This window comes from Poromitra crassiceps, assembly GCF_964638095.1.
Source record: "Poromitra crassiceps genome assembly, chromosome: 13".
Taxonomy (NCBI): domain Eukaryota; kingdom Metazoa; phylum Chordata; class Actinopteri; order Beryciformes; family Melamphaidae; genus Poromitra; species Poromitra crassiceps.
In genome coordinates, this window is record NC_139644.1 from 47,754,475 (window position 1) to 47,781,325 (window position 26,851).

The 26,851-nt window shown below is 43.1% G+C and overlaps 1 protein-coding gene across 1 annotated transcript in view; it reads right to left on the reverse strand.

Moving 5' to 3' along the window:
• Positions 1–9,516: 9,516 nt before the first annotated feature.
• The window catches only part of LOC310788607 (uncharacterized protein), a gene marked incomplete at both ends in the record, with an annotated part of 145,234 nt that continues 127,899 nt past the window's right edge, over positions 9,517–26,851 (reverse strand). The window contains 3 exons of the mRNA XM_083650135.1: positions 9,517–9,800; positions 10,893–10,919; positions 15,341–15,476. Coding sequence (XP_083506261.1) covers positions 9,517–9,800; positions 10,893–10,919; positions 15,341–15,476 — 447 coding nt within the window. The remainder of the gene's footprint in view (positions 9,801–10,892; positions 10,920–15,340; positions 15,477–26,851) is intronic.

Below are 26,851 nucleotides of genomic sequence, written 5' to 3' on the forward strand. Positions count from 1 at the left end.
TTGATGAAATCTAGTTTGGGCAACAGGCTCCTGACATTTAAATGCAAGAACTTCAAGCCGCTAGCGGCTTGAAGTTCTTGGGGGGACCCCAAATTGATGGAATTGGAGTTAGCATTAAGGGGGGGAGTACATGGAGCAGGAACGAGTGGGACAACTAATAGGTTTCCCTCTATAATTCCCCTCGGCCTTAATGCATGGCGGGGGAGCCGTGTTGTGTGGGGGGCCAGGACTGTAATTCCTTGTGTTTCAGGGACACTATTATCAATACTAAAATTTGATTGCGGCTCGATACAGTAGGGAGCCGACACAATAAGACATGACTTAAAAAAATTACAATTAAATGAAATAAAATCTGATGAAAGCCCAAGCCCATGCTGGGGGGCAGACTGAATGCCATCAGAGTTTCTCTGGACTGGGGGGCTTGAGCTAGAGATGTATCATTTGTTATTTGGTTCCCATTGAATAGAGTTCAGAGAATATGTAATATTAGAGGAGAGTACTCTAGCTCCCTTCTTATTTAAGTGAAGCCCATGTCCGTTAAACAAATCACGTCTGTCACAGAACAGTAGGAAATTGTCAATAAAGGGAACACTCCAATATGAACAGAAACCCTTTAACCATACATGTAACGGCTCGTGCACATCTACAATGGCAAAATCGCTTTTCCGCCTCGTCGCAGCATTTTGTGGGCGTGGAAACCAGCTTCCAGCTTGGAGCTGTAGCCTGTAGAAACGTGTTCACGTCGAGGTACACAGGAGGATGGGGGGACGAAATGTGTAGGAAGAGCTGTCATTGGGTAGCTTTAACGAAAGGTCCCGCCCTAGTCCCGCCCCGCGAGCGTGAAGCCGCTCGGAGACAAGCCGCCTCTAGTCTGCGACAGCGAAACGCTGGGCGGTTCCAGCGGCAGGGGTCGCAAGGTTGAAATGGACCAATCAGACGCGGAAATAGAGCAAGACAGCCTATCAAGATGCAGCGTCAAAGAGGCTTTCACAGGAGGCATGCCGCCGAGCGTTTCATGGTGTGCACGAGCCGTAACTGATGAAGACGGCTGAACTTCATCCCGCCTGAGCGAAAGCGAGGCAGAGGTCCTGAGATAATAAAGTTCCTGCCAGTCCATGTAAGGCATTCTATGAGCTTAATGAATTCAGATTTTAGTAGCTCTGATTTCTCATCAGCGATGTCGTTAGTGCCGACGTGAACAATTAATGTATCAATCTGAGAAAGTTCCGGCATCAGACGCGGCAACATTGTGTCCAAATCCGCGACTTTAGCGCCTGGAAGACATTTGGTTTTACAGTTCGACACAGAGACATGGCATACAATAGAGTCACCGATAATGAGGGTATCACATACCGGAGCATCAAAAGAGACTGCATTTGTGCGGGGGATGAGGGGGGTGCGGTGGAAGCTATCCTTATCATGATCCCCAGCAGGCCCAGGTGTAACATCTTTTCCTCTGGGATGAAGGCTGGCGTCTGCATCAGGACAGGCTCTAGAGGAAGCGTGAGCAGCATCCTTGGTGTGGTGGTCGTTGTTGGGATGAGGGGGAGCGGCTCCGGGGTTGGTGTTGCAGGCAGTGGGGATGGACCTCCTCTCTGTGCCTGGGGCTCTCGGCGGATCCGGGGTGATGGAGCCTCCGGGGTCCGGAGTGAAGAGATCTGTCGGAGTCCTCATGTTGTTCTTCACCGCTGACTCTAGTAGTTTACGACGTGTAGATTTGTTAGCCGGTTGCTGATTGGTCATGTTTGAAGGGGGGGCAGGGGTGGCAGGATCCAGTATAGAGAAGCAATTTGATAGCTCTAAGGAATCGGATGGTTGCCAGAAATTCTCTGCCTGATGAAGTTTGGCCGGGGAGTCTGGTTCTGCAGAGCGGGAGGCATCCTGGGCTGGATTGAATATAGCAGAGAAATCCGGCCTTCTAATTCTGCTATTTTCTGGCTCATATGGAGGCAGCCAGGGCAGTCTGAAGCTAAAGCGGACGGTCCCATTGTAGGTGAAGAAGCTGAAAGCCAAGCTAGATTCAAGCTAGCAGCTCCAGCTAATAGCAGCCAGAAGTCTGTGATAATAATCCACGGATTGTGGAGCTCTGTGGGCAGAGAGTTCTCCGTGCTAACTCGGGGTCCGAGGCTCTGTATATCAGAGAATTCCCCGGCCGTGATCAACAAATACAAAAAACAACCCAGCACAGTACCGACAGACGAAGCTTCTCACGCCAGCAGGTTAGTAGATTGATACAGATCTTGGCTAAAAACAAACCACACTGTATCGGGGGCTGCTACTGTGCCGTCGGAGCTGCTAGCTAGTTAGCTTTAGCGCGGCCCCGCACCCGACGGTCAGTGCTTGGTTTTAATTTGTATATATCCCATGCACGGGTTCAATGGAAATCCAGCTGGTAGGTACTTGCCTTCGGCACGGACCCGCTGGTCCGTTAAATTTCCTCAATCTATTGACTGATTGTAGTAATGCTGTAGCTGTTCGCTATCGTTAGCTAGTATTGCGGGACAGTACTTTTGGGGTCTGTAGTCCCAATCAAACCAGAGATCCGCGATCATACGATTAGATGCAGACTCATTACGGTGATCAGAATCACAGAGAGTGTACTCACAGAAAGTGTAAAGTGCTCAATATAAAAGAAGATATCCACTTAGTAATCCGCCGGTGCTCCAATCAAACATACACGGTCACCATCTTGTGTGCGTGACGCCCACAGTCCCACCCCAGTTAACAAAATAACCCGAATTGCATCAAAACACATTTTTAACAGGTATATGATGTGATGGTGTCGTTATGAGATAGGGATAATATATACAGTCAATATAGGTCTACACCTATCCAAATTACACATGGGGAGAATTACAGCATGCCTCACGCAAACTGTACTGCAAGACGGAAATCTGGTTTGATTGATGTAATGCCCAGGCATTGTCAGGCCACACCTGTGAATAATTCTGGTGGTTAACTCTGCTCAAATCCCGTTTGCGCGGTGCATAAATGATTTGGCACGCCTCTAATCTGCACTTGTGCCAGTTCTTGTGATAAGTTATACTCCTCCGCGAGTATTGCATCGTCACAATATGTTGGGGCTGTTTTAACTTAAAAACAGGGAGGTCACGTCTACCCAAACATCATTACAATTATGCTCCTGTGAGGTGGGGATGCTTTTTTTGCTGCCGGGCAGGGGTGCAAAACTCAGCATAACACCTGGACAAATGCGCAAGGCGGACTGTTATCTTGCCTGCGTTAAGGCACGTGCAAACAGGTGCGCAAGCGTAAATAGGGGATATCGCCTGTATGAAGATAGGGCCCTTAGTGACTTGAAGCCCACAATGTCCCAAAGATTATAGAGCGAACATTGTTTTATATCTTCTTCTTTTTTTCAAATTTTACATTCTGTTTTCCACACAGAGAGAAAGCCCACTGCTCACAGAGACCTATTGAGTTGACCTTAAACTCTATGCTTGAGAATTGTAGCCTATGCTGTCGATCAAGACAACAAACCAAACCATTTAGCCGAAATAGATTTCTGGTATAGATAGCTATAGATTATTAAACTACTCCTGTATCTGCATAGGCAGAAAAAGAAAATTGTCAACATAGTGCTTCTTTGCTTTCAGAGTAGAAACAGAATCCAGAGCAATAGACCCCTTATACAGCTGTCAACATTGAAGCTGCGCGCGCATCGTGTAGGCAAAAAGCCGTGAGCCCAGCATTGACAGACACAGAGAACTGTGTAAAAGCCCCGCTGTCAGGACTGCTCTGTGCTCATCTGCGACACACAGTTAGATTTTAGTTTTAAAATGCAGTTCTCGGCTTACTACAACAGCTTATTGCCTAGTGATAAGCAATGTTATGCATCAAAATTAACGTTGGTTAATGGGATATGTCTTACAGACCCATACGCACTGGCGCTGTCAATTGGCCAAGCCTAGTGGCCAGCAATACATATCGTGCATTCCTTTATAACTGGGGATAGCGTAGATAATTATTCTGTAACTTGCAAAGATATATTGTTATGTTGATAATGCACACAACTCAATAATGACATTATGTAACGTTACTTGGTCGTTAACTAACCGAGCGATTAATAATCAGGTAAGCTGCCTGAGGTAGGCTGCTCAGCTAACCTGATTATGAAATGAGCACTGCAAAGTCGGGAATTTTTAACGATTTCCTCTTTCGGCTTGCAACCAAAGACACCTACGGTTAGCATTAAAAGCAGTATGAGTTGACGGGATTCGGTAAAACTTTAGTCCTTGCTTTGTTGATAGTGTAACAGACTGTTCAGTGTTGTGTTGTGTTCTATTGCGTGTGTGCGAGGCTGTGTATGTTCCCTCGAGTTGCCGTAGAACAGGATATGTGGGGAGAAGCTTGTTATAATGTTACAGCCTGGCTCTATCGTTTATTATTTTATTAACCAAGTGTGAATAGGCGGCCCCGAATACTCTGCTACAATAGCTTTCCGATTCTGGCATCCCACTGCACAACACGAAGACATGTCTAGCTCGAATAGTTTTCCAGCCACTGGAAAACTACTTGCCAGGGCTGCGCAGAGTTTGTCTTTCTGCCTCCGTCTTGCGCATCGACGCTGCGTGATGTCAGTGTGACGTAGTCGTATAAGGGGTCTATAGAACTAGAAAACCAGCCTGCACAATCCACTAGAGGCCAACGTCACCCCAAAAACCTCATCCTTACGGATCCCATTACCGTCCTTAACATAATTATTTCCTGAAGACAAAACGAGCTGCTATCCAGAAAACTCTGTCACTCTACTGTGTAAAACTAGTAATGATATCACTACTACTATCACTATACTATCACTATTACTACTACTATCACTACTACTATCACTATCACGATGCTATCACTATTTAATAACATCATGTAGCACAATACTTACATTTTTTATATACAATGACAACTAAATATTTGAATGAAAATAAAAGTTGTGAAATGCAACTTGATAGAATAATAACTAGTAACTGATTGCAGAAATTGCAAAACTACCCCATGAAGCTCTTCATTTCTACAAAAAGTAATCAGATTACTGTTACCCCAACACATCAAAGTAACACTGAGAAATGAAATAACATATAATTGTATTTATTAACACGTTAATAAATCATAATAAAATAAGACATGAATTACTTTAATTAAAATGTGTTTTACAAGCAATAAAAAAGATAACATTTATTAAGATCGACTAAATTAAATTCCAATACATGAATTAAAAACAGGCTTACAGAAGAATAAAACTTCTAAAATTGAGAATAATATACAGTAGATAAAACAAACAGTATTACAGCCCACCTGTAAAAATGGGGTTTCTGATCTTATCTACACGAGGGGGCAGTTTGGTCGCATTGAGGCCATTGCGGAAGTAGCAAACACTGTAGTTCCTTGAATAGCCACTTGATGCTGGCTCTAAAAGGGAGTCGTTCCCCATTAACGCCCATTTTAAAATGCCTGATTTTACAACAGAAATAAACATGTTTACAGTCTAGTTAAAAAAAATATATATAGCTAATTTCACCTTTCATGCAAAATGTACAGTGTTTATATATATAGGGCCCTATTCTCCCACAGGCCTTCGGCGCAAAAACGAGCCTTAAACGCAAAAAAAACGTGCCTTGCGCCTGTCTCGGGAAGATATCAACATGGCTTTAGGCTGGTAAATGCGCTTTAGGCTGAATGGGCGTGGCGCAGTCCCAGAATGGGCGAGAATGGGCGTTTCGGCCTTAAATACCGGCCTAATGATATCTTCCCACCTGGCGTAAATTTAGCGCTTTGCGCTTTTGAAAACCAGGCCTATTCAGTGCGCCAATTGCACGGAGCGCTCCTCTGCCTCTCCTCTGTCGCCCTTCTCTGTGTCACTCCCTCTCGCTCATCAGTCTGACAGGCACAATACTTGAAAAAAGTTTGCTGGTTCTCTCTCTCTCTGACTCCCTCGCTCAGACAGATCTCTCTCTCTGACTCCCTCGCTCAGACAGACACAACACAATAGTATAACAACATGACCGTTTTTTCTAACATGACAGTTTTGAGGCCGTGACATTCAGAGGGTGTTGCATCATCCTACCTGTGCAGTGAAGGAGAGAAAAGATCATTCTGGCCAAACATTCACTGCCTGGGTCCCTGCAACAGTCACACATGTGAAATCTCCCAGCATGCATTGGGCTAATCCATTTGGCTAATAAATAGCAACCAAATGAGCCAAAATAGATATAAAGGTAGATCTAAATAATGTGTAATGTGAACACAACCTGCAATTGTAGAACATTTCAATATTGGAGCAAATAAAACATCGAAATGAAAACACCACCCTATGTGAAACATATATGCCATATTGGGGCTATATATATCCCTTGTAGATTTAACGTGATTTAGATGAGTGACAGTGTAACACGGTTCTACTGGCATGTCCTACTGTGATGTCCGCTCCAATAAATTGGCTCTACTTCACATTTTAGTTTTACAATAAAAACACATTTCTGCAATGACTTTACATAATGTAGGCTATATTTATGTGCATCATCCTACCTGTGCAGCAGGGGAGAAGAAAAGGTAGCAAAACGATATCATTCTGGACAAACTTTCACCAATCTAATTAATCTCATCATATGGATAGGCTATATTTTTCTGGCTGATGCGTTTAGAACATTCTTTTCACTTTGCTCTTGCTATAGTGTAGCGTATTTACATGCTTGCAGTATTTAAACTGCAGTTAGATTGGTTTGAGAATAATTTGGAATAATAGCCTATATATGGAGAGAGGGGATAAAAGGGAGGGGGGGAGATCAGAGCCCTCGGCTTTTCTGAAGCCGGACTGGATCGCTCCGTGGAATTGGAGCTGAAAAGTGAAGCATGTGATTCATTTACTGCACTTACCCAATGAGCAGATAGTGCCAAATTTTACGCTTAAAAGGCATGGTTGTAATGCTTAAGGCTGCGTGTAGCGCCAACACCAAGATATCGAGTGGGCTGGTCCATGCCCACTGATCAGCGCTGCGCTGGGCGCTCAGCGCAGTTTATAGGCTGATGCAATGATAGGGGCCATAATCACCATTTAGAGTGAAATAGAAGATAATTATATATCTCATAAATCTCATATTATCTCTTATATATATAAAAAATATATATATATATATATCACCATTTAGAGTAAAATAGAAGATAAAGCAGACTATGGTTTGGGTGTGATCGACAGGTTGCCTGTCCGGAGATCATGCTGCTCACCAACAGGTGGCTCTGTGGGAGCCTCTGGTCTCGCACGAGCTGCTCGAGAACCAAGATGGCAGCGGCCAAAACGCCTTCAGAGTGTCCAGGAAGAAATGGAGCTCTCTCCCTGGTCCATCTCTGCTGACCAGCTGAGGAGGGACACAGGTGACGGTACTCTTTGTTTGGCTTCTGAGAAGGATAGTAACTTCTGTTTACTTTCCTAGATTTATTCACAACTCAATCAATTACTTTCTCATCTCAAGCTTTTAAAGTTTTAAATCTGAATCTTATTTCAGTGTTTGAAAACACAACTACTGTACATATAAAACAAATTAATAAGGTTATTCTGCATATTCTGATATGATTCTGATTCTGAAAAATAAGGTTATTCTGTACATATAGAACAACAAAAATAAGGTTCTTCGGTACATATAAAACAAAAAACAAGGTTCTTCTGCATATAAAAGATAACCAAGTATGGTTATTCTCTACATATGAGACATGCCAAATAAGGTTATTCTATACATATAAAAGTAAAACATATCGTTCTTCTGTACATGTAAAAAGCAAAAAATACGGTTATTGTGCATATAAAACAAGAAATACTGTAAGGTTCTTATAAAACAGTAAGGTTCTTATAAAACAAAATAATGTTCTGCATATAAAACAAAAAATAAGTTGTCTTTATATAAAACAAAAAAGAACATTCTTCTGCATATTTCAACATAAAAAATCTGGTTATTCTCTAGATATAAAACGTAAAAATAAGGTTTGTCTGCATGTCAACAAAAAAATAAGGTTCTTCTGTCCATATAAAACAAAAAATATTGTTCTCCTGCATATAAAACAAAAATTAGGTTCTGCATATAAAACAAAAAATAATGTTCTTCTATAGATGATAGATGCAGCCTTCAAATCTAGTTTGCTGGGAATCTGGCCCGGTATTGTGTTTTGTGTGTAAGGTCTGTCTGTGTTTGTGTGGGAGGGTGGGTGGCGTGGGATAGATCGGCCGGGGCCTTCGACAGGGCCGACAAGCCCGATGTCACTTTTGTGACACAAACATGACGCGAATGATGACAGGCAGACAGCGAACACCCACCCGCCCCTCCAACTAGGCAATTATATTATAGGATAAAACGTAAGGTTCTTTTGCAAATAAAACAAAAACAATTGGTTCTTCTGCATATAAAACAAAAAAGGTTCTTCTGTACATATAAAACACAAAAATATGCTTCTTCTGTACATATTAAACATAGGAAATAAGGTTCCTCTGCATGTAAAACAAGAAAATATAAAACATAAAAAATAAGGTTCTTCTGCATGCAAAACATAAAAAATAAGGTTCTTCTGTACATATAAAAGAAAATAATATGCTTCCTTACATACTGTATAAAACAAGATTTTTTTTCTTTTGTACAGCTAAAATGTAGAAAATAAGGTTCCTCTGCATGTACAACATTTAAAAATAAAGTTCTTCTGTACATATAAAACAAAAAAATATGGTTATTCTGTACATATAAAATATAAGGTTTTTCTGTATAAAACAAAATATGTGTTAAGCGTTTCCATAGTGTCAGACCTCGTATCAAAAGGTCAGTAAATCACCTTCCAAGTGAAACTCCACTGATTCAACATGTGCTTTATAGGCAAAGATTCTGTTAAAGACTTAAAAATGTGTTGATATATATCTGTCTCTGCTAGTGGAGTTTATAAACGAAGGTTCAGACAGGACGATCTTGATCCTCACCGGTTCCACAGTCACTGCACTTCTCCTGCTTGCTCACCTGGTAACCTGTCAGCTTCCTGGTGATAATTGAATAATCAGTGGTTGCCTCCTACTTTCCCATAAACCAATAGCATAGCAACACATCACCTTATACACCTTTGCTCACCTGCACTTTTAGCCTATCGCATTGTGGCACTCCCCTTTAGGCAGCCTATCACATGGTTGATGTGTGCATAAATATGCTTTTCTGTGTCTCATTCAGTCTCTCTCATCCTGCTGGCTGACACACACCCACCACCTCCCCGTCTCCGCCAAATCCCTGATCCATCAGTCACCAAGAGGTTCACCAGCACCAGTATCCTGACTCCACTGGGGGGTATATATGGCCGTGCTGCTCGAGCTGATCCAGCTCGATCTCGATATCTCCCAGTGGTGTCAAGCTCCAAAGACTAACTAACTTTCTCATCATAATATTCTGTAACATTCATTCATTGTAATAAATCATTGTTTATCCATCAAGTCTCCTGATTGAACCAAGTTTCATCATCGACCTCAGTACAGTTCTCATTTCTGCTTCAGGTTAACTTCAGCTCTTTGGAAAGGAAAGGATCCACTTTACACAAGACTTCGATGATAATTAAACTTGCTGCTTCTCCTTTTTTGCACATGTCGAGCACTTCTCGTGCTTTGTCTGCCCTGGCTTTTGTTTGGGCCAACGCCGACTCCATTTCTTCATGGTTTATTACCCCCTGCTGCAGAAGTTCATCCACCAATGTCTTTAGAACAGGTTCAGACACCCGCTGGATGAAATCTGTTCGAGCTGAGAACAGCTTCTTATTTGCTGAGAGACTCGAAGCACCTGGAAGGTAAGTTGGAAAAAGACCAGGAGTCACATTGTAACGGAGAAATTAAAACAATTTGAACAGGACCACATTAAAATAGTGACTAGAATGTTATAGAGCTGAACAGTCACGTGACATCTCTTGCCCCATAAGTGAGTTCCCCATTCATTTTATTCATAGACCTTTTGAAAAATCCTTATATAATGAGTTTTAAGGCTGGAACCAAGGTAACCCGTGACCTACTGAATCGTGAGTGACCATAAAACATTTTACTTGGAGCAAAAACAAAAAAGACGGGGGGAATCAAACATTTTATTTCCACCCCCCAGGGTGAACAATGTTTAAACTACAGGGTGAACCAACCCGTTCTCACTCCGAGCGCGTAGCATATTGACGCTTTGTCCCGTCCCTTGTGCGTCGCTTGTTAACATGGTACCCTTGAGCGACACATGAAACGACTTGGGCTTTCCGACTAAACTCAATGCAAACCCATGGAAGTCATCTTTGATGCTTATGGCAACTGCTCCCCCATTAGCTTAACTGCTCCCCCATTAGTCAACTGCTCCCCCATTAGGGTCTGGAGGAGCTAACCTCTCCCAGACGCTAACCCTAAACCTAACCTCTCCCACCCCCCATGCCTAAACCTAACCTCCCCCAGACCCTAACCCTAACCCTAACCTCTCCCACCCCCCATGCGTAAACCTAACCTCCCCCAGACCCTAACCCTAAACCTAACTTCTCCCACCCCCCACGCCTAAACCTAACCTCCCCCCACACCCTAATGGGGGAGCAGTTAGGCTAATGGGGGAGCAGTTAGGCTAATGGGGGAGCAGTTGCCATAAGCGTCAAAGATGACTTCCATGGGTTTGCATTGAGTTTAGTCGGAAAGCCCAAGTTGTTTCATGGGTCGCTCAAGGGTACCATGTTAGTAACAAGTGACGGGGGGAATCAAGGGACGGGACAAAGCGTCAATATGCTACGTGCTCGGAGTGAGAACGTGTTGGGTGAACACCATGGCCCTGATGAAAAAGTTGTGCCTTGATGTTAGATATAAGTTTCAACATGCAATTTAACTCTCCTAAATACTCATATTCAGTGTCTTTTCTCACCTTGTTGCTGACCATTGTTGTAGTCACCTGGAATAAGATGAAGAATAAAATGCTTACTGATATTTAGCTGAATTATTGCTTTTATATGTGGTATGTTTTTGAGTATTCACAGCACACAAGGGGAGCGTATCAATGTTCCCAGGGCTCGATGTTCCCAGGGTTCAATGTTCCCAGGGTTCAATACCAGTGTCTCCTCTTATATGCTTTTCATTTTTCACATGCATTTTCATATGCATTCTATTTTATTCTACTATATGCAGTGGTAATATATATATATATTAGGGCTGTCAGCGTTAACGCGTTAATCGCGATGCGATTAAGTTCCGACCATAATGCGTTATTTTTTTTAATCGCGCTAATCGCATGCCGCTATTTTGTCCCTTCGACGCACCCGTATTTGTAGTCAAGCCGGTTGCAGTGGTTTCCTGTCTGCTGCTGTTGCAGGCAGGCATGGAAAAGAAAGAGCAACATGCTTCTAAATGGCTCGTTTTACTTAAAAAAAAGCTCCCAAATGGCACAGCGGATAAATCAACAGTAGTTTGCACATTGTGTAAAACGGAATTAAAATATCACAGAAGTACATCGAGTTTGAGATATCACTTAAAAGCTAAGCATACCGGAGCAGCTAGCGTCGCCGTAGCCTCAACGCAAGACTCATCACTCATTCTTCCTTCAGAGTCTCGGATGTGCGGCTCCTCTAGCCACTGGGAGGTCGGCTCCAATGGCTTCACGCGATATTCACATTATCAATCACAATAAAACTGTAATACCGAGCAATTATTCACAAGTGCCAAAGTGTTTAGCTCAGTCACAGCCTTCTTCGGCTGTGTCATTTTGGGTTTTGACTGCTCTACAGCGCCGCCACCGGAAGTATCGGTTCTGGAGCGTGTACTGCACTGTTTACAATTGTGCATTTATTTTCTGTTCAATATATATTTTGTGGACAGTTACCTCCTGTCTACATTGCACTTCAACAGAGAGCCCCAGGGATGACGTATTTTTGTAGTCGGAACGCGGAATTCCCAGACTTCCTGGTTCTTCACTATTTCTGCCTATGGGATTTTTGAATGCGTTTTTGACACGATGCTTCAAATAAGGTCTCTGGTCAACGCAAGCTTAATCAAACGCGAAGCAGTGTTCAGCGGGATAATCTTCACACATGAGGACCACTTTCATGAGTTTTGAAGCGTTAGAAGTAAAAAGCTTGTGCTAAGCTAATCCAGAACTACACAAAGTGTCGCATAGGCTTCCCCATCACGTCACCCAGGCGCGGACTGCATAATCAGGCACGTCGGGCAAATGCCCGGTGGCCTGGCCTGGCCTGGCCTGCAAAAAAAAAAAAAAAAAAAAAAAAAAAAAATTGGTGCCCGCAGTCAGGCCACTCACTGAACAGCAGGCCAGGCGCCGCCTACTGGTTTACTAGTGGTTTTATTACTTTATTCAGGGTTAAAGTGGGTGCATCTCATTGTAAAATTGGACTCGGCCCAAATTGGGCTTCAAACGGCCCAAATTGGGCTTCAAACGGCCCAAATCTGGCTTCAAACGGCCCAAATTGGGCTTCAAACGGCCCAAATCTGGCTTCAAACGGCCCAAATTGGGTTTCAAACGTTCCAAATTGGGCTTCAAACGGCCCAAATTGGGCTTCAAACGTTCCAAATTGGGCTTCAAACGGCCCAAATTTTTCGCCGGCGCCCGTATCGGCCTGGCCTGCTTGGTATCTAATGATCCCAGTCCGCCCCTGACGTCACCACTCAACCTGGAGTGTTGTTGATGTGTGCGCTGATTACCCCGGGCTGGCTAGCCGCCCTTTTAATGGCACGTAAAAGCTTAAAAACTCATAAAAGTGGTCCTCATGTGTGAAGATTATCCTACTGAACAATGGTTCCCGTTTGATTAAGCTTGCATTGGCCAGAGACCTTATTAGAAGCATCGCGCCAAAAATCCCATAGGCGAAAACAGTGAAGAACCCGGAAATGTTAGCATCAATGTTTTCCGGACTCGTTCCTGGGGCTCTCTTTTGAATTGAAAATAAATCTAAAATTCAAGATCACAAAGTACATGTATTTGCATTCATTTGATTCCCAATCACGACACACTGGTAAGAATTATTAATATCAAATTAAAAATGCTTTGAAATGCAAAATAATGGCATTTTAAACATGCGATACAAAGATGCGATTAATCGCGATTAACTAAGATGAATCGCGATTAAGCCCTCAAAAAAAATCGTTTGACAGTCCTAATATATATATATACGTATGTACGTACGTATGTACGTATATATATATATATATATATATATATATAATATATATAGGCGACTAAGAATATATATGTATATATATATTATATATATATATATTCTTAGTTGCCTATTTTAGATCCCTCAAAGGACCCACGGCCGTAAACCAAACAATAGCCATGTGCTAGGTCGGTAGGTTCCACTTTTCGTCCATATATGGTCAATGATGTCACCCTCAAAAAGGATTCTCCGCTGAAGATGTGTTTGAAGAGAAGACGCGTTTGTATTTTCCCATACAATGAGCCAATCCAGTAAACTAAACTTAAAGCTATAGCATTAGCCGAGTAAACTACATGAGGGCAAGTGGTGGACTGGCCATAATACAGCATGGAAGTTTATTTGGAGTCTTGGACTGCAGTGATCGCACCAACGGCAGCAGAAACCGTAAGTTTGCTCCTTTTATAGCGTTTATAGCGTCGGGTGCATGGCGGGCGCGGATATTTAAATAGTATGAAATAATTTGCGCGGATTTATGGTGGGCGGACGGTTCATGCATACACGCGGATTAGGATGGCATAAAAGCTCATCCGCGCATCTCTAATATATATATATATAATATATAATATGCTCACCATTGTAAATCTCCATTTCTACAACAGCATGAGTGAATACTGGATTCTGATTGGCTAGCAACAGTGGTAAATAGGCCAACAACCTACAGTTCGGCTCTAACCGCAGTATCACTCCGCTCCCTGATGCTGACTCCGCTCCCTGTGCTGACTCCGCCCACTGTTAGCCTGTCAGTCTGCAAATCTCTAACAAGGAAATGGCCGATCTGTAACAAGGAAATGTCCGATTTCGTAGTAACGTTTGATTTACTGGGTGGATTGAGTTTTGAGCAGTGGTTAGATGAAGATGAAGGTGAAGTGAACAAAGAATGACATGGTGAAATTGGGGAGAGAGAACTGGCTGAGCTTGAGTTGTCACGAGTTCGGACTAGCGGCAGGTCGGACTAGCGGGAGGTCGGACTAGCGCCCGGACCCCGAACCTGGGACTGTCAAACAAACAAACGCCCTCTGCCGTCACCAGATATCAACACACCACCACCAAAACGGGCTGCTTTAGATAACTGTTTAAATAACTGTACTTTTACAGGCAATGTATCAATAACTGTGAATCCCGTTAAGGAATAGGTTAGTTGTTTTTTGGCTCAAAGGCAACTAAATGTTTAGTGCAATCATTGATCTTGTGTATGGAACTATATTCTGTGGCGGAAGGATAAATGTATTGTATTCTGAAACCAGTAATGATTGTAAATAAATGAATTGGATGTTACAATTGTGTATTTTTTATAGCACTCGGCTTCGCCTCGTGCCACAACCCTGTACCAGTGGTAAATGTGCCCACAACCGCCTTCCTCTCGTGGTAAATTTGTTAAGTCACTGTCTTGGCTGAATATGATCATAAGATTTATATCGACTTTGACAAGCATCACGGGCATCTTATTGCTAAAGCTGTGACAGGGGGGGCCTTTGACAGGGCCTTGACGCTGGTCTTTCATACTTTTGGCTGTGCTCAAAGACACTTTACAAACACAGGAGAAAACAACTTTAGTAAAGAGAGGAAAATATTACGAGTGAGAAAAAAGGTTATAGTTCATCACATGCAGATTTAAAATAGAGCACCGCAGCAATGAGTCCAGAAGTAGCATGGTCGATCTTCAGGGTTTTAGAATGGGGTTTTTGAATGGGGTTTTCGCTTAAATGCAACATCAACATCATCATCATGTCATGATTTGATTTTTTGATTTGATTTATTTAGCACAAATTAAAAAGAAAAACAGTGCAAGGAGGGAACGAAGCCCAAAGGGCTTGTACAGAGTTCCACTCCCATCATCTACTGCAGTGGATACGTAAAACACAAGATAAACAAAGACATTTACAACATGATGATGACATCATCATCATCATCACGTCATCAACATGTATGTCATCACTCTATTGTGAGCATTATTTTACCCCTGCCCTAACCCCCCCTCCCTCCCCACCAAGCACGCAAAATCCACCCATGCCTGGGAACATCGAGCCCTGGGAACAACGAGCCCTTGGAACATTGAGCTGACCCCCACACGAGCCATCTAATGCTTGTTTACTAAATAATGCTCAGATCATGTATGTAGAAAAAGTATTGTATTTTTTTGTCTGACCTTCTCGAATATCAGCATCCCATACAATGTCACCGTGCTGACTTGTTAGTATGAGCTTGAAGTTAGTGTCTGCATTGTTAATGTACACCTCAAAGAAAGGTGGTGTTCCTCCACAGCAAATCTTTAATCCTTTAGCCTGTGGAGGAAAGGATAAGGCAAAGGGAGGGGGTTAGTTTTTGCCATGCGTATGCTGCATTCCATTTAACCTGAGAGCAGGGGATTTCACCATTCAAAGGTCATGAACTCCCTCTGTCACGTCACCTGTCCTCGGATTTTCTCTGCCAAACTCGGGGGAGGCTCATCAGCCCCAACCTCAAAAATCCAAGATGGCTGCTCCGTGCTTCAACAGTAGTTACAATCGTAGTAGGGATGCACCGATTGTGATTTTCTTGGCCAGTTCCGATTTCCGATTTTTGAATAGTCTGACTTGATAATACCGATTTTGGCCGATTCCGATTCATTTTCTTTCTAAGAACAATAATTGACAGCTTACCCAAACATTTTTTTAACTTTGGTTTATTAGAAAATTAAGATTTACGTAACAATTATTATCATTTGCATGAGGTAGGATCATCTCACTCAGACACATCTCAAAATAAAAGTGTTTCAGGTTTATTTATTTATTTAAAAAGGATGCGTGTGGCACCAGCTAATCTTCCTGGGGTCCAAATACAATACTACAATGCAATACAATACAAGCCTTATATACATATATACAACATCACATTTGTTTGACGTTTACATGTTATTCATCAGATACATAAACATCATGTATGTGTAATATAACACATTTGCATTTTGAGTTATGTTACTTACATTGTTACACTATGTACATACATTTCTGAGTACAAGGAAGACATGGAATTGCACATGAACAACTGGACTATTGATAATCTGTTTAATGCATTCTTAAATGGAATTTGAAAGAGGACTTATTTGATTGACGTATGTGAAGAATCCATGTATGTTGTGTTCCTTCGTTTCTCCGTTTCAAAACCAAATCGTAAAAACCAAATAACGGTTTCGTTTTTTTCTTTTTCTGTTTTAAAACTAAACGGGAAAAGGGGAAAATCAAGTTTTATTTGCTTTGTTGTTTTGTTTCTGTGATATTTGGATATTTTTGGAAACCCCTGTGAATGCTGGGAAAACGAGGAGAGGAGGAGGCGCATGCGCGACATTTCCGCAGAAGTTTCAGTCTCAGAAAACAGGAAGAGAGGAGTTGTATGGTCTGAAGTTTGCTTCTTACGTTTTGACAACTTATTGCAGTTATGGCCGCACTTGAACCTTATCATAACTTGATCCACAAACTGTTTGACAGTGGACAAACATACTCCGAGATCAGTGCCGCTCTGCAGCTTTCTGGTTAGTAACGTTATTTCGTTATTTTTTATGTTGTTTGTATTTGGACCCCAGGAAGATTAGCTGGTGCCACACGCATCCTTTTTAAATGAATAAATAAACCTGGAACACTTTTATTTTGAGATGTGTCTGAGTGAGATGATCCTACCTCATGCAAATGATAAGAATTGTTGTTTGTCGTTTTTATGTTGTCCTCTCCATGTGGCCATGCTTTCAAACTTATATCAGCTAAAACAGATGTTTATGTAACGGTACATTAACGTTAGCTTGCAAGCTAACGTTAGCTTTCAGCTGTTATATTTGAGGCAAACCTGCCGCTCATGTTGTGGTGTTGTACAGTATAACGTAGCGACTAGCTAGCTTGTCTGTCTGACCGTCTGCATGTCTCTTTGTCTGTCTAGCTGTCTGTCAGTCAGCAGATAGACAGACAGTGAGACAGACAGTCAGTAGCCTACCTCAGTCAGTGACTTTCTGACTCTGTCTGCATGACTGTCTGTCTCACTGTCTACCTGACTGTCTGTCTACCCGACTGTCTGTCTGTCTGTCTGTCTCACTGTCTGCCTGTCTACCTGACTGTCAGTCAGCGTCTCTCTGACTGACTGTGTGTTTCGCCTGTCTACCTCACTGACTGATGTCTGTCTGCCACTGACTGTCTGCCTGACTGTCACACTGGATGTTATGTAATTTAGTGTATAACTTTCGTTGCTTTGAATTTGACATTAGGCCAGGCATGACAATTGAGGCCTCTTTTAGGTCTGTGACCTCTGACCCCTTTTGTTTTTGCCCATCCTTAGTCTTCTGCACGGCCCAGCCACCATCACAGTCTTCATCACCACTGTCAGGCCCAGTCTCCTGAAAGGTTCCGCGGCCTGTGTCGTTGGTGTCCGGGCCATCGTCCAGGGTTGCTCCACCCTTCGGCCCAGCCTCCTGGACACCCTCTACACCTGTTGTGCCTGTTCTCCCCTGCCCAGGCCACATCACCTGCTCACTTCCTCCATGGCATGGCAAGGGCATCCGCTCCGTCTTTGCCTCTGGTTGCAGCCCTGGCATAAGACCGGTGTCTGGTCTCCAGTCTACTTATAATCACATCCTCAATTCTCAAGTACTGTTCAAAGTCCTCGATTCTTCGCTCAAGACCATCGATTACCTTGTCTTTTTCCTTGACGAGGTTCTTAAGTTGTTTTATTTAATCCACTGGAGCAAGTAGCGTAGCTTGTTGTTTAGCCACTGTGCTCAGCTCATTTGACATCAATTTACGGATCCCATCCAACTCTTCCTCAAGTGGGTTTTTTTTTTCTGTGCAATTTCCTCCAACTTTCCCTTTCAGCACTGTAAGTCTTGTTTAGGTCAGTTTGTTTCCAACTAGTTTTATTGCTGCTGGTGTAGCTACACTCCGCAGGGCGCCGCCATCTTGCGACGTGACGTGATGTCACATCGTCCAGGTTACTGGACAGAGCTTTTCTTTTTGTGTGCAAATACAATGAATAAAAAAAAAAAATCCAGTATATCCCACAGCTATCATGTATTTACTTTTCCAAAAGAAAACAGGTGCAACCGAACATCAAAATGTGATCCATCCATGGACAAGGAGTTTATAGCCTGGCTCCAGACCTTCGAAGCCACGCCCACACCATCATTGTGGATTTGGCTGTTCTTGACTAGAAGAGGAAATTAGTTTATGAGTTGAAGATTCAGTCTGAATATCAGAGTTTACACACAGTCCGAAATTTCGTATGCGTTTTTTTAATCCGCCATCCGGAAAAAGAAAATCGTCACTCACAGAAAACCTTGCACACTGATTAGTCCAATGCGTTTTATTATTATGTTCGTCATTCTATTCACAATACGAAACAAATACTGACAGGCAGCAGCAGTGATGTGGACTGGAGAAGGCAGTTGGCAGCAGGTCGGCAGGTCGGAGAATGGTTATCATAGGCTACTGGACAGTGGCAGCCGACACAGGGCTCCATCAATGCTCACATTCACCTCACCAAGCCGGCTGTGGTGTGCTGTGGCCGGATGCTGCAGAGGGAGCGGAGAGGGAGAGGGAGGTGAGTGAGCTGCTCAGACTGGACTCCAGCCGAGCGGGACAGTTGTTCCTCCGCGGCTTATTTTCGACTTGTTTGTGTGACAAACTGCGAGCTTTGTGTCTTCTTCACTGATGGTGAAAAATTCCCAAACTGAGGAGGACATGCTGCGTGTGTGTGGTGGGCTGGCTGCTTTCTTTTGGCTGCAGCCCATCTGTCTTGCTGCTTTGGGGTGCGTGCCCCTCACTTGAAAAAAGGGGGGAGCCGACAGGCACACAGAATCGGATATGCAGACTGACCGGCGCAGGTCACCGCTTGAGGCCGATCAGCTGAAAATCGGCCATTTCCGGTCACGTGACGATCAATCGGTGCATCTCTAGTAAATACTGTTGATTAGCACTTTCTGTTGCTACAGTACAGTGTTTGTATGTGCAAAACACCCTGAAATGTGTTGTTATCGACTGTTATTGCAAACAATGGCTAGCCTGGCTAGAGCAAACCTTGGCTGGATTCCAGATTGTTTAAAAGGAACGCCGACAACTCAGGGGTGATGTCACTCAAACCTGGGGGTGATGTCACTCAACCGTGAAATCCCAAAGCTCCAAGTTTAAATGGAATGTAGCAACAATCACAGCAGAAAGATGTGACTTTGCAGGAAAACATGTCTCTAGGAAAACATTTTCTATGAAAGGACCCTCAGACCTGCTTCAACTAGGATTTTCTTCTCAGCAAAAAATGTGTGTTGGCCATGCTGCTAGCTGTTGACTAAGTGGGTATGACTAACTAGGTTGAGCAGAAAGTGTATATTTCAGAAAATGATCACATGATTTCCCCCCGCCCCCCCCGATTTTTTATCCCATTTTTATCCCCCATTAGTGCTAATCCAATTTATTTATCCTGGTTGCTACTCCACCCTCTGCCGATCTGGGGAGAGCCGAAACTGGCTCCATGCTTCCTCCGAGACATGGGCAGTTAGCCAGCCGCTTCTTTTCACCTGACAGAGGAGGCTTCACCGGTAGGACATAGCACGTGGGAGGTTCACGCTATTCCAACCAGTTCCCCTCCCTCTGAACAGGTGCCCTTAACGACCAGAGGAGGAACCACATTAGCAACCATGATATTGCATGTTTTTGTGAAGGGGGTTCCTATATGAAGGAAACCCCCGGGAGGCACAGGGAGAACATGCAAACTCCACACAGAAAGGCCCTTTTGACAACCCCACCCGGGCGGTGGGCACTCGAGGACATGCGGACGGGCACGCATTCCTTCAGCGTTCAGAGCGTCCCAGGTGGGAATCGAACCCAGGACCTTCGAGCTGTGAGGCGACAGCGCTTACCACTGCACCACCGTACCCCCTTAACATCAATACCGCAATGCGTTTCAACCGTTGGGTAACGGTTGAAACGCGTTTGCGGTACTGATCTTGCCCGTATCACCTTCATGAAGATGTCCTCTGTTTGTTAAACTCTTTGTAGTACACAGGTACAATGACTTCCAATTAAATTTTGTCATTTAAATTCCTAACAGCTCCTTTCTTCAATTTTTGATATTATAAAAGGAATCCATTCTGAGTAGAGGAATATAGCCTACGGTAAAACATTTAAAACACAAGTAACCATATTACATAGAGGAGAGATTTTCAAGTGTTCCCCAATTTTAAACACTAAAAGGTGCATGAAAGAAAGGAAAAAGGGAAAAACACAACAGTGGACTATATTATTATGTCCTTTTGCCTGACACGGCTGAATCTGCGAGTGTTTCGTCGTTAAGAAGGTGTTAAGAATGCTCCAGACCCTTCTTACGAAACCTCCTTAACGAAAGATGCAACCGGGAAACGCGTTGGCTTCGTTGGCTTCTTACGGGAGCCTTAAGAAGGGTCAAAGAAGCTTCTTAGCTTCTTAAGAAGCTTTTGGGAAACGCATGCCTTCTTAACGAAAGATCAACTTAGGCTAAGAAGCAATCGGGAGCTTCTTTGACCCTTAAGGCTCCCGTAAGAAGCTTCTTAGCGCTAAGAAGCTTTTGGGAAACGCAGCCCTTGTCTGTCTGACTGTGAAGCCATTTACACCTGGTGTTAACATGCATTTTCTGCCATCAGATTGCAATCAGATTGTGTTTTATCACTTGAAAGTACAGGTGTAAACACCCCCAAAACGCATTGAAGAAGGATTGCAATCTGATCGGCCAAACCACCTCCAGAGGTGGTCAGGGAGACAGGGATGCATTGTGTACACATTGAACACAAGTGTCAATGCAATGTGTCCTTCTAAATCTGGATACAGCAACTTTATGTAGATTGAGAGGACACCCATTTCTGCCATCAGATTGCAATCATATTGCAGAAAATACATGTTAACGCCGGGTGTAAATGGAATCAGGTTAATGTCGTCAAGTACAATCTGATTGCAATCTGATGGCAGAAAACGCATGTTAACACCAGGTGTAAATGGCCTCTATGTGTACGTGTGCATCTGTGTGTGTGTGTGTGTGTGTGTGTGTGTGTGTGTGTGTGTGTGTGAGAGAGAGAGAGAGTTCACATCTTTAATAAAGGGTTAGTCTGTCACATTCTAAGCCTGCCCCGCCCGCACCCGCGGTATTTTCCTAATTTGCCAAACCAGACCGCGGGACCCGGTGGGTTTTGGGTAGCCCACGCATCACTAGTGGTTAGGGTTAACTCACCCCCATTGTGAGGGGTGATACACACTGCAGGGGGAGATGCATACACTGCAAATCTGATGAAACTCAGTTGCATACAACCTAGTTGCGCGAGAAATATTTGGTAACACTTTATAATAACGTTCAGTCGTAAGTCATTTATAAGCCTTTAGTTAATGATGAACTAACCATTTACAAAACATGAATATAGATTTGTACATGATTTATAAATCTTATGTTAACATAATACACATGTGTTGTAAGTCATCTATAAACTTTTAGTAAATGAAGTGTTCCTCACCTGTTGTAAATGATGTGTAAATAATTTACAATTAATTTACAAGGCTTTCTGCATCCCCTAATCTAAAGTGTAAACCATTCACCACGGGGGTACGGTGGCGCAGACGGTAGCGGTGTCGCCTCACAGTCAGAAGGTCCTGAGTTCGATTCTCGCCTGGGACACTGTGGGCGCTGTGGTTGTGTTCCCCCCCCATATCTTCAGTGCCTACTGCCCAGGTGGGGTATCTCGTCGTAAGGGCCTTTCTCTCTGTGTGGAGTTTGCATGTTCTCCCCGTGCTCCCCCAGGGGGTTCCTCCGTATATATCCCCCCACTAAAAACATGCAGAAGATCAGATCGTCATCGTCATCCGACCAGTGACGACAACATCCGAAGTTGGTCCCCGGGCGCTGTACGAGAAAGCGACCACTGCTCCTGGCCTGCCCCCCGGAGGAAAGGACATGCCTGGATGGGTTAAATGCAGAGGACACTTTTCACCGGCCACCGTCAGCATGAGTGTGTTGTGGCCGCATGCATGTATTGTGGTGTTCGTGTGACAATAAAAGACGGGCTTGTCCATTACGAGAGTTTTTTTTTTCATCACACATAAATGTGTTACATACAAGGGGGTAGCTCTGTTTGTCAAAAGTGAAGCCAATGCTGAAGTGTCCTCTTTGCCTGCAGGGGGCGACCCATTGGTTTCTGGACTTCTGTTTTGAAGCCTCAAGTATGGCCTCAGTAAGCACCTTTCTAATGTGTTTATGGTTTCACTCGCTAGTTTCAGTCTATGTTAATTGACAGGTCCATTGTCCACTGATCTCACAGCTCGGCGATCACGGACCAATAGCAGGCCGCGCTCTGTGGGAAACCCATGGACTTGTGTCAAGATCCAAGATGGCAATGGCCAAAATGCCATATGTGAGGCGTCAAGTCCACGGACCAATGGGTCCCCCCTGCAGGCCATTCGAAAGAATGCAGGTTTAAGTGCACTTCCACATTGGCTTCAATTTTGACAGAGCTACCCCCTTGTATGTAACACATTTATGTGTGATTAATAGGGGTGTCACAATATATCGTCCCACGAAATTTCCCGATAGTAAAACGTCACGATATGTATCGTTGAGATGAAATCTCATATCGTGGAATTTTTTTTTTTTTTTTTTTTTTTTTTTCCAAAAGTAGACAAAGAAACGTCTTTGTTTGTTGAAGTTCAATGTGTGGAAAGTAGTTCAGTTGAACAAGTCTCTGAAGAGACACATGAGAAGTTATACAGGAGAGAAACCATTCAATTGAGTTTCTGGCAAAACTGTTTACTTGACAGGAAAAACTGAAGATGCATAAAAAATAGACTAAGAAAAGTCTTGTTGTTTGAGTTTGAAGAAAAACTGAAGATGCATAATGAGAATTTATACTGCTGAGAAACCTTTTAGTTCAAAGTAAATCTAAGTGACGGTGTAACTCATTCTATTTCAAGATAAGCCTTATCTCCAATCTCATGTTTTTAGGGGTCCAAGCACGAAGTGCGTGGATCCCTATTGTATCTGTTCCGATTATTATTATTTTTTTTTTCTTCTTCTCCGGTAAAACTGTATGTACAGCAGAAACTGTAAGGCTCAGCATAGCCAGACTGGGCACATAGATTGTAAATGTGCCTCACTACTCAGAAACAAAAAATTACCCATATCGGCCAGATGGTGGCGCTATAACAGACCATTTCGCGTTATGGTCCATATCTTCTGAACCGTGAGGCGTAGAATCAAAATTCCACTTCGGCTGTATTCCCTGGATCAATACGCATCTATCCATATAGGCCACGCCCATTTGCGTGTGCCTAGATTTTCCGCCATTTTGAATTTTATCAAAAACCTACTTTTGCTATCTCCTCCCAGGCCATTTGCCTGAATGAGCCTAAACTTTTTCTGTGGCATCTCTGGACTTACCTGACTCAAAGTTATTAAAGGATTTTGGATACGTGAAACCGTCTTGAAATGATAAATGTTTAAACTTTTGTGTATTTACTTTTGTTCTTTTCCTGCCCTAAAAGTGTGTGGATCTCAGAAACCATACACCCCCCATCACCCAAACTTTCCACACAGGTTCACGACATCACCCACTACTCAGAGTAAAAAAATTACATCAATCCACCAGATGGTGGCGCTATAACAGCCAATTTCACGTTTGTCGGTCCATAACTTCTGAACTGCGAGCTGTAGAATCAAAATTCCACATCTACTGGTTTCCCTGGAGCATCATGTATCTAACCCACTAGGCCACGCCCATTTCTGCGTGGTAGATTTTCCGCCATTTTGAATTTGATCAAAAACCTACTTTTGCGAGCTCCTCCTAGACCGTTTGGCCAAATCACACAAAACTTTTTCTGGGCCATCTATGGACTACCCCGACCTAAGGTTAGTAAAGGATTTTGGATACGTGAAACCGTTTTGAAATGCTAAATCTCGAAACTTTTAATGAAACACACGCCAACACTAAATTGCCCACAACTCATTAACCGGTCAATTACAACTACTGCTGCTACTACTGCTACCACTCCCACTACTACCAACACTACTACTACTACTATTACTACTTCTGCTACTATTACTACTACTACTACTACTACTACTACTACTGGAAGTTGGAATGTAGCATTTTGGGTGGGGTTAATGTGTTTTGGGGTTCTGCATCTGCTGTAACATAATACACAGTTGGTTTAGATGTCACACAGTAATGCCCGATCCACAAAGACTTGACACCCACGTTTGAATAAAAACAAGTTTATGCCATAATAAGGTTACATCCGTGCCTCGTCATTGCTGTGGAAGGATGGTGTAGGGGTAAAGTAGCAGACCCCAAAGCTGGAGGTCCTGGGTTCAAACCACGGCCAGGTAACTGTTTTATTTTTTGAAAATGTAGAATAAAGGTTAATCTGGATATAATTATGTATAACGCTGCTGAATACACACTGTGTACATAGCAGAATAACTGAATATGCCTATTCATGGTAATGTCATATTTCGACGTCATCTTGACATTCCTGTGTAGATGTCTAAATGATCCTCAAATCGGCTGTGATTTGGCCTAGTCCTGGACGTCACTGAAAGATGATATCAGAACATCATCATGATGTAATTGTGTTTGCTGGGAGCCTTCTTTCAGATGAGAGAGGAAAAACATTCCAATACATTATTGTGTCTTCACATGTGAAAGGTCCAAAAAGAGAATTCAATCTGAATTATCCTTGTCACTCATGTGCTCATTGTAACAGCACAACCCACACCAATTAGTTCAAACACCTCCATTCAGGGCATACTTTTAATGTAAAGTGGTGCATTATGTGTGTAATACAAAAATGTCCTTAATGGTAAATGGACTGCATGACAAGCTGCCATGCAGGGTGCTGGCTATAGTCACCAAAAGCAATTTCAGGGATAAACCCCATCAACCTTCTGTAGTGGACGCCACTACGCCCTATGGTTTGATGTGTGTGTGGGAAAGACACAATGACAACTGAAAATTCTGATTTCAGAACACAAAAGCTCCATCATGAGACAAGAACTAACCTCTCCTGTTGCAAAACACGTTCTTGAACACAGCCACGCAGTCTCCAGCTAACATTTCCAAGATATTGAAAAAGTTCATGAAACACCGCAAAATAAGGAGGCAGCATGTGGGGTTTTAATTAATGTCACTGACTTAACTGTCTGAAGTTGAAAGTTTTTCATCCCACATGGGGTTTGAACTTTGAGCGGCAATGGTCTTTAGTTAGCATAAGTCATGTGCTTTACCAAGTGAGCTATCCAGACTGTTGTATTTAACTTTGTAGACCATATTATATGTATCTGCAGAGCCAGAGAAGTACTTGTCGTATTGACAGTATGTTCTACCCAAATACCACTTTCTGTCCAGATACTTAAAGGGATATTGTACACAAAAACTGCTTTCTATCCAACTTCAAGTTTCAAGACATCACCCACTACTCAGAGGAAAAAATTACACCAATCTACCAGATGGTGGCGCTATAACAGCCAACCACCACTACTACTACTGCTGCTGCTGCTACTACTACTACTACTATTGGCTACTAGTGGCAGCTGTGGCTCAGGAGGTAGAGTGGGTTGTCCACTAATTAGAAGGTTGGTGGTTCGTTCCCCGGCTCCTCCAGTCCGCACGTCGAAGTGTCCTTGGGCAAGACACTGAACCCCAAATTGCTCCCGATGGCTGTGCCAGCACCCTGCGTGGCAGCTGGCTGCCTTCGGTGTGTGAATGGGTGAATGTAGGCACATTGTAAAGCGCTTTGGATAAAAGCGCTATATAAATGCAGTCCATTTACCATTTACTATTCTTAGTACTTCTGCTGCTACTACTGCTACCACTCCCTCTACTACCAACACTATTACTACTACTGCTACTACTACTGCTTGGAAACCGTCAGGTCACCGGATCTCAACCAAACTTTGTTTACTTGTGCATATTAGTCTGAATAAATGTGCACTATCTGACATATACCCCCCAAGTCACCGGAAGCTTGGACCCCGCATCGCCGCTTGCGGCTATATTTTCTAGTTGTTATTGTAATAACAATTTCCCACAACAGCATGTTTTGTATTTGTGCATTTCAAATAAAATACTACTTTTCCAGTCATATATTGTCATTATTCAAGTTTAAAAAAATATTGTTAAAATCGTATCGTATCGTATCGTTATCGTGAACCCAGTATCGTGATACGTATCGTATCGTGAACTGAGTGTATCGTGACACCCCTAGTGATTAATGGTTTACACTTTAGATTAGGAATGCAGAAAGCCTTGTAAATTAATTGTAAATTATTTACACATCATTTATAACAGGTGAGGAACACTTCATTTACTAAAAGTTTATAGATGACTTTGCGCATTTGTGATATGTTAATGTGATGGGGCCAGTTTTTGCATTATTTGCTTTGTTCAGATTGTTTGGAAACATTCATTCTTTGTATGCCATGTTATGTCTGACTGTCCCTGAAGGCCACAGCTAGCTGTGGCCGTAATCACAGAAAGTACCCTCACCTGTGGAGGCAGCACAGGTGCGGGGATATAAGGAGAAGGAAGCACAGACAATGGGAGAGACCAGAGGAGAAGGAAGATGACGGACTGACAGCAGGAGTCCAGAGGAGGAGCGGCTGAGATGGGGAGCAGCATTTAGCCCTGCCTGCGGCT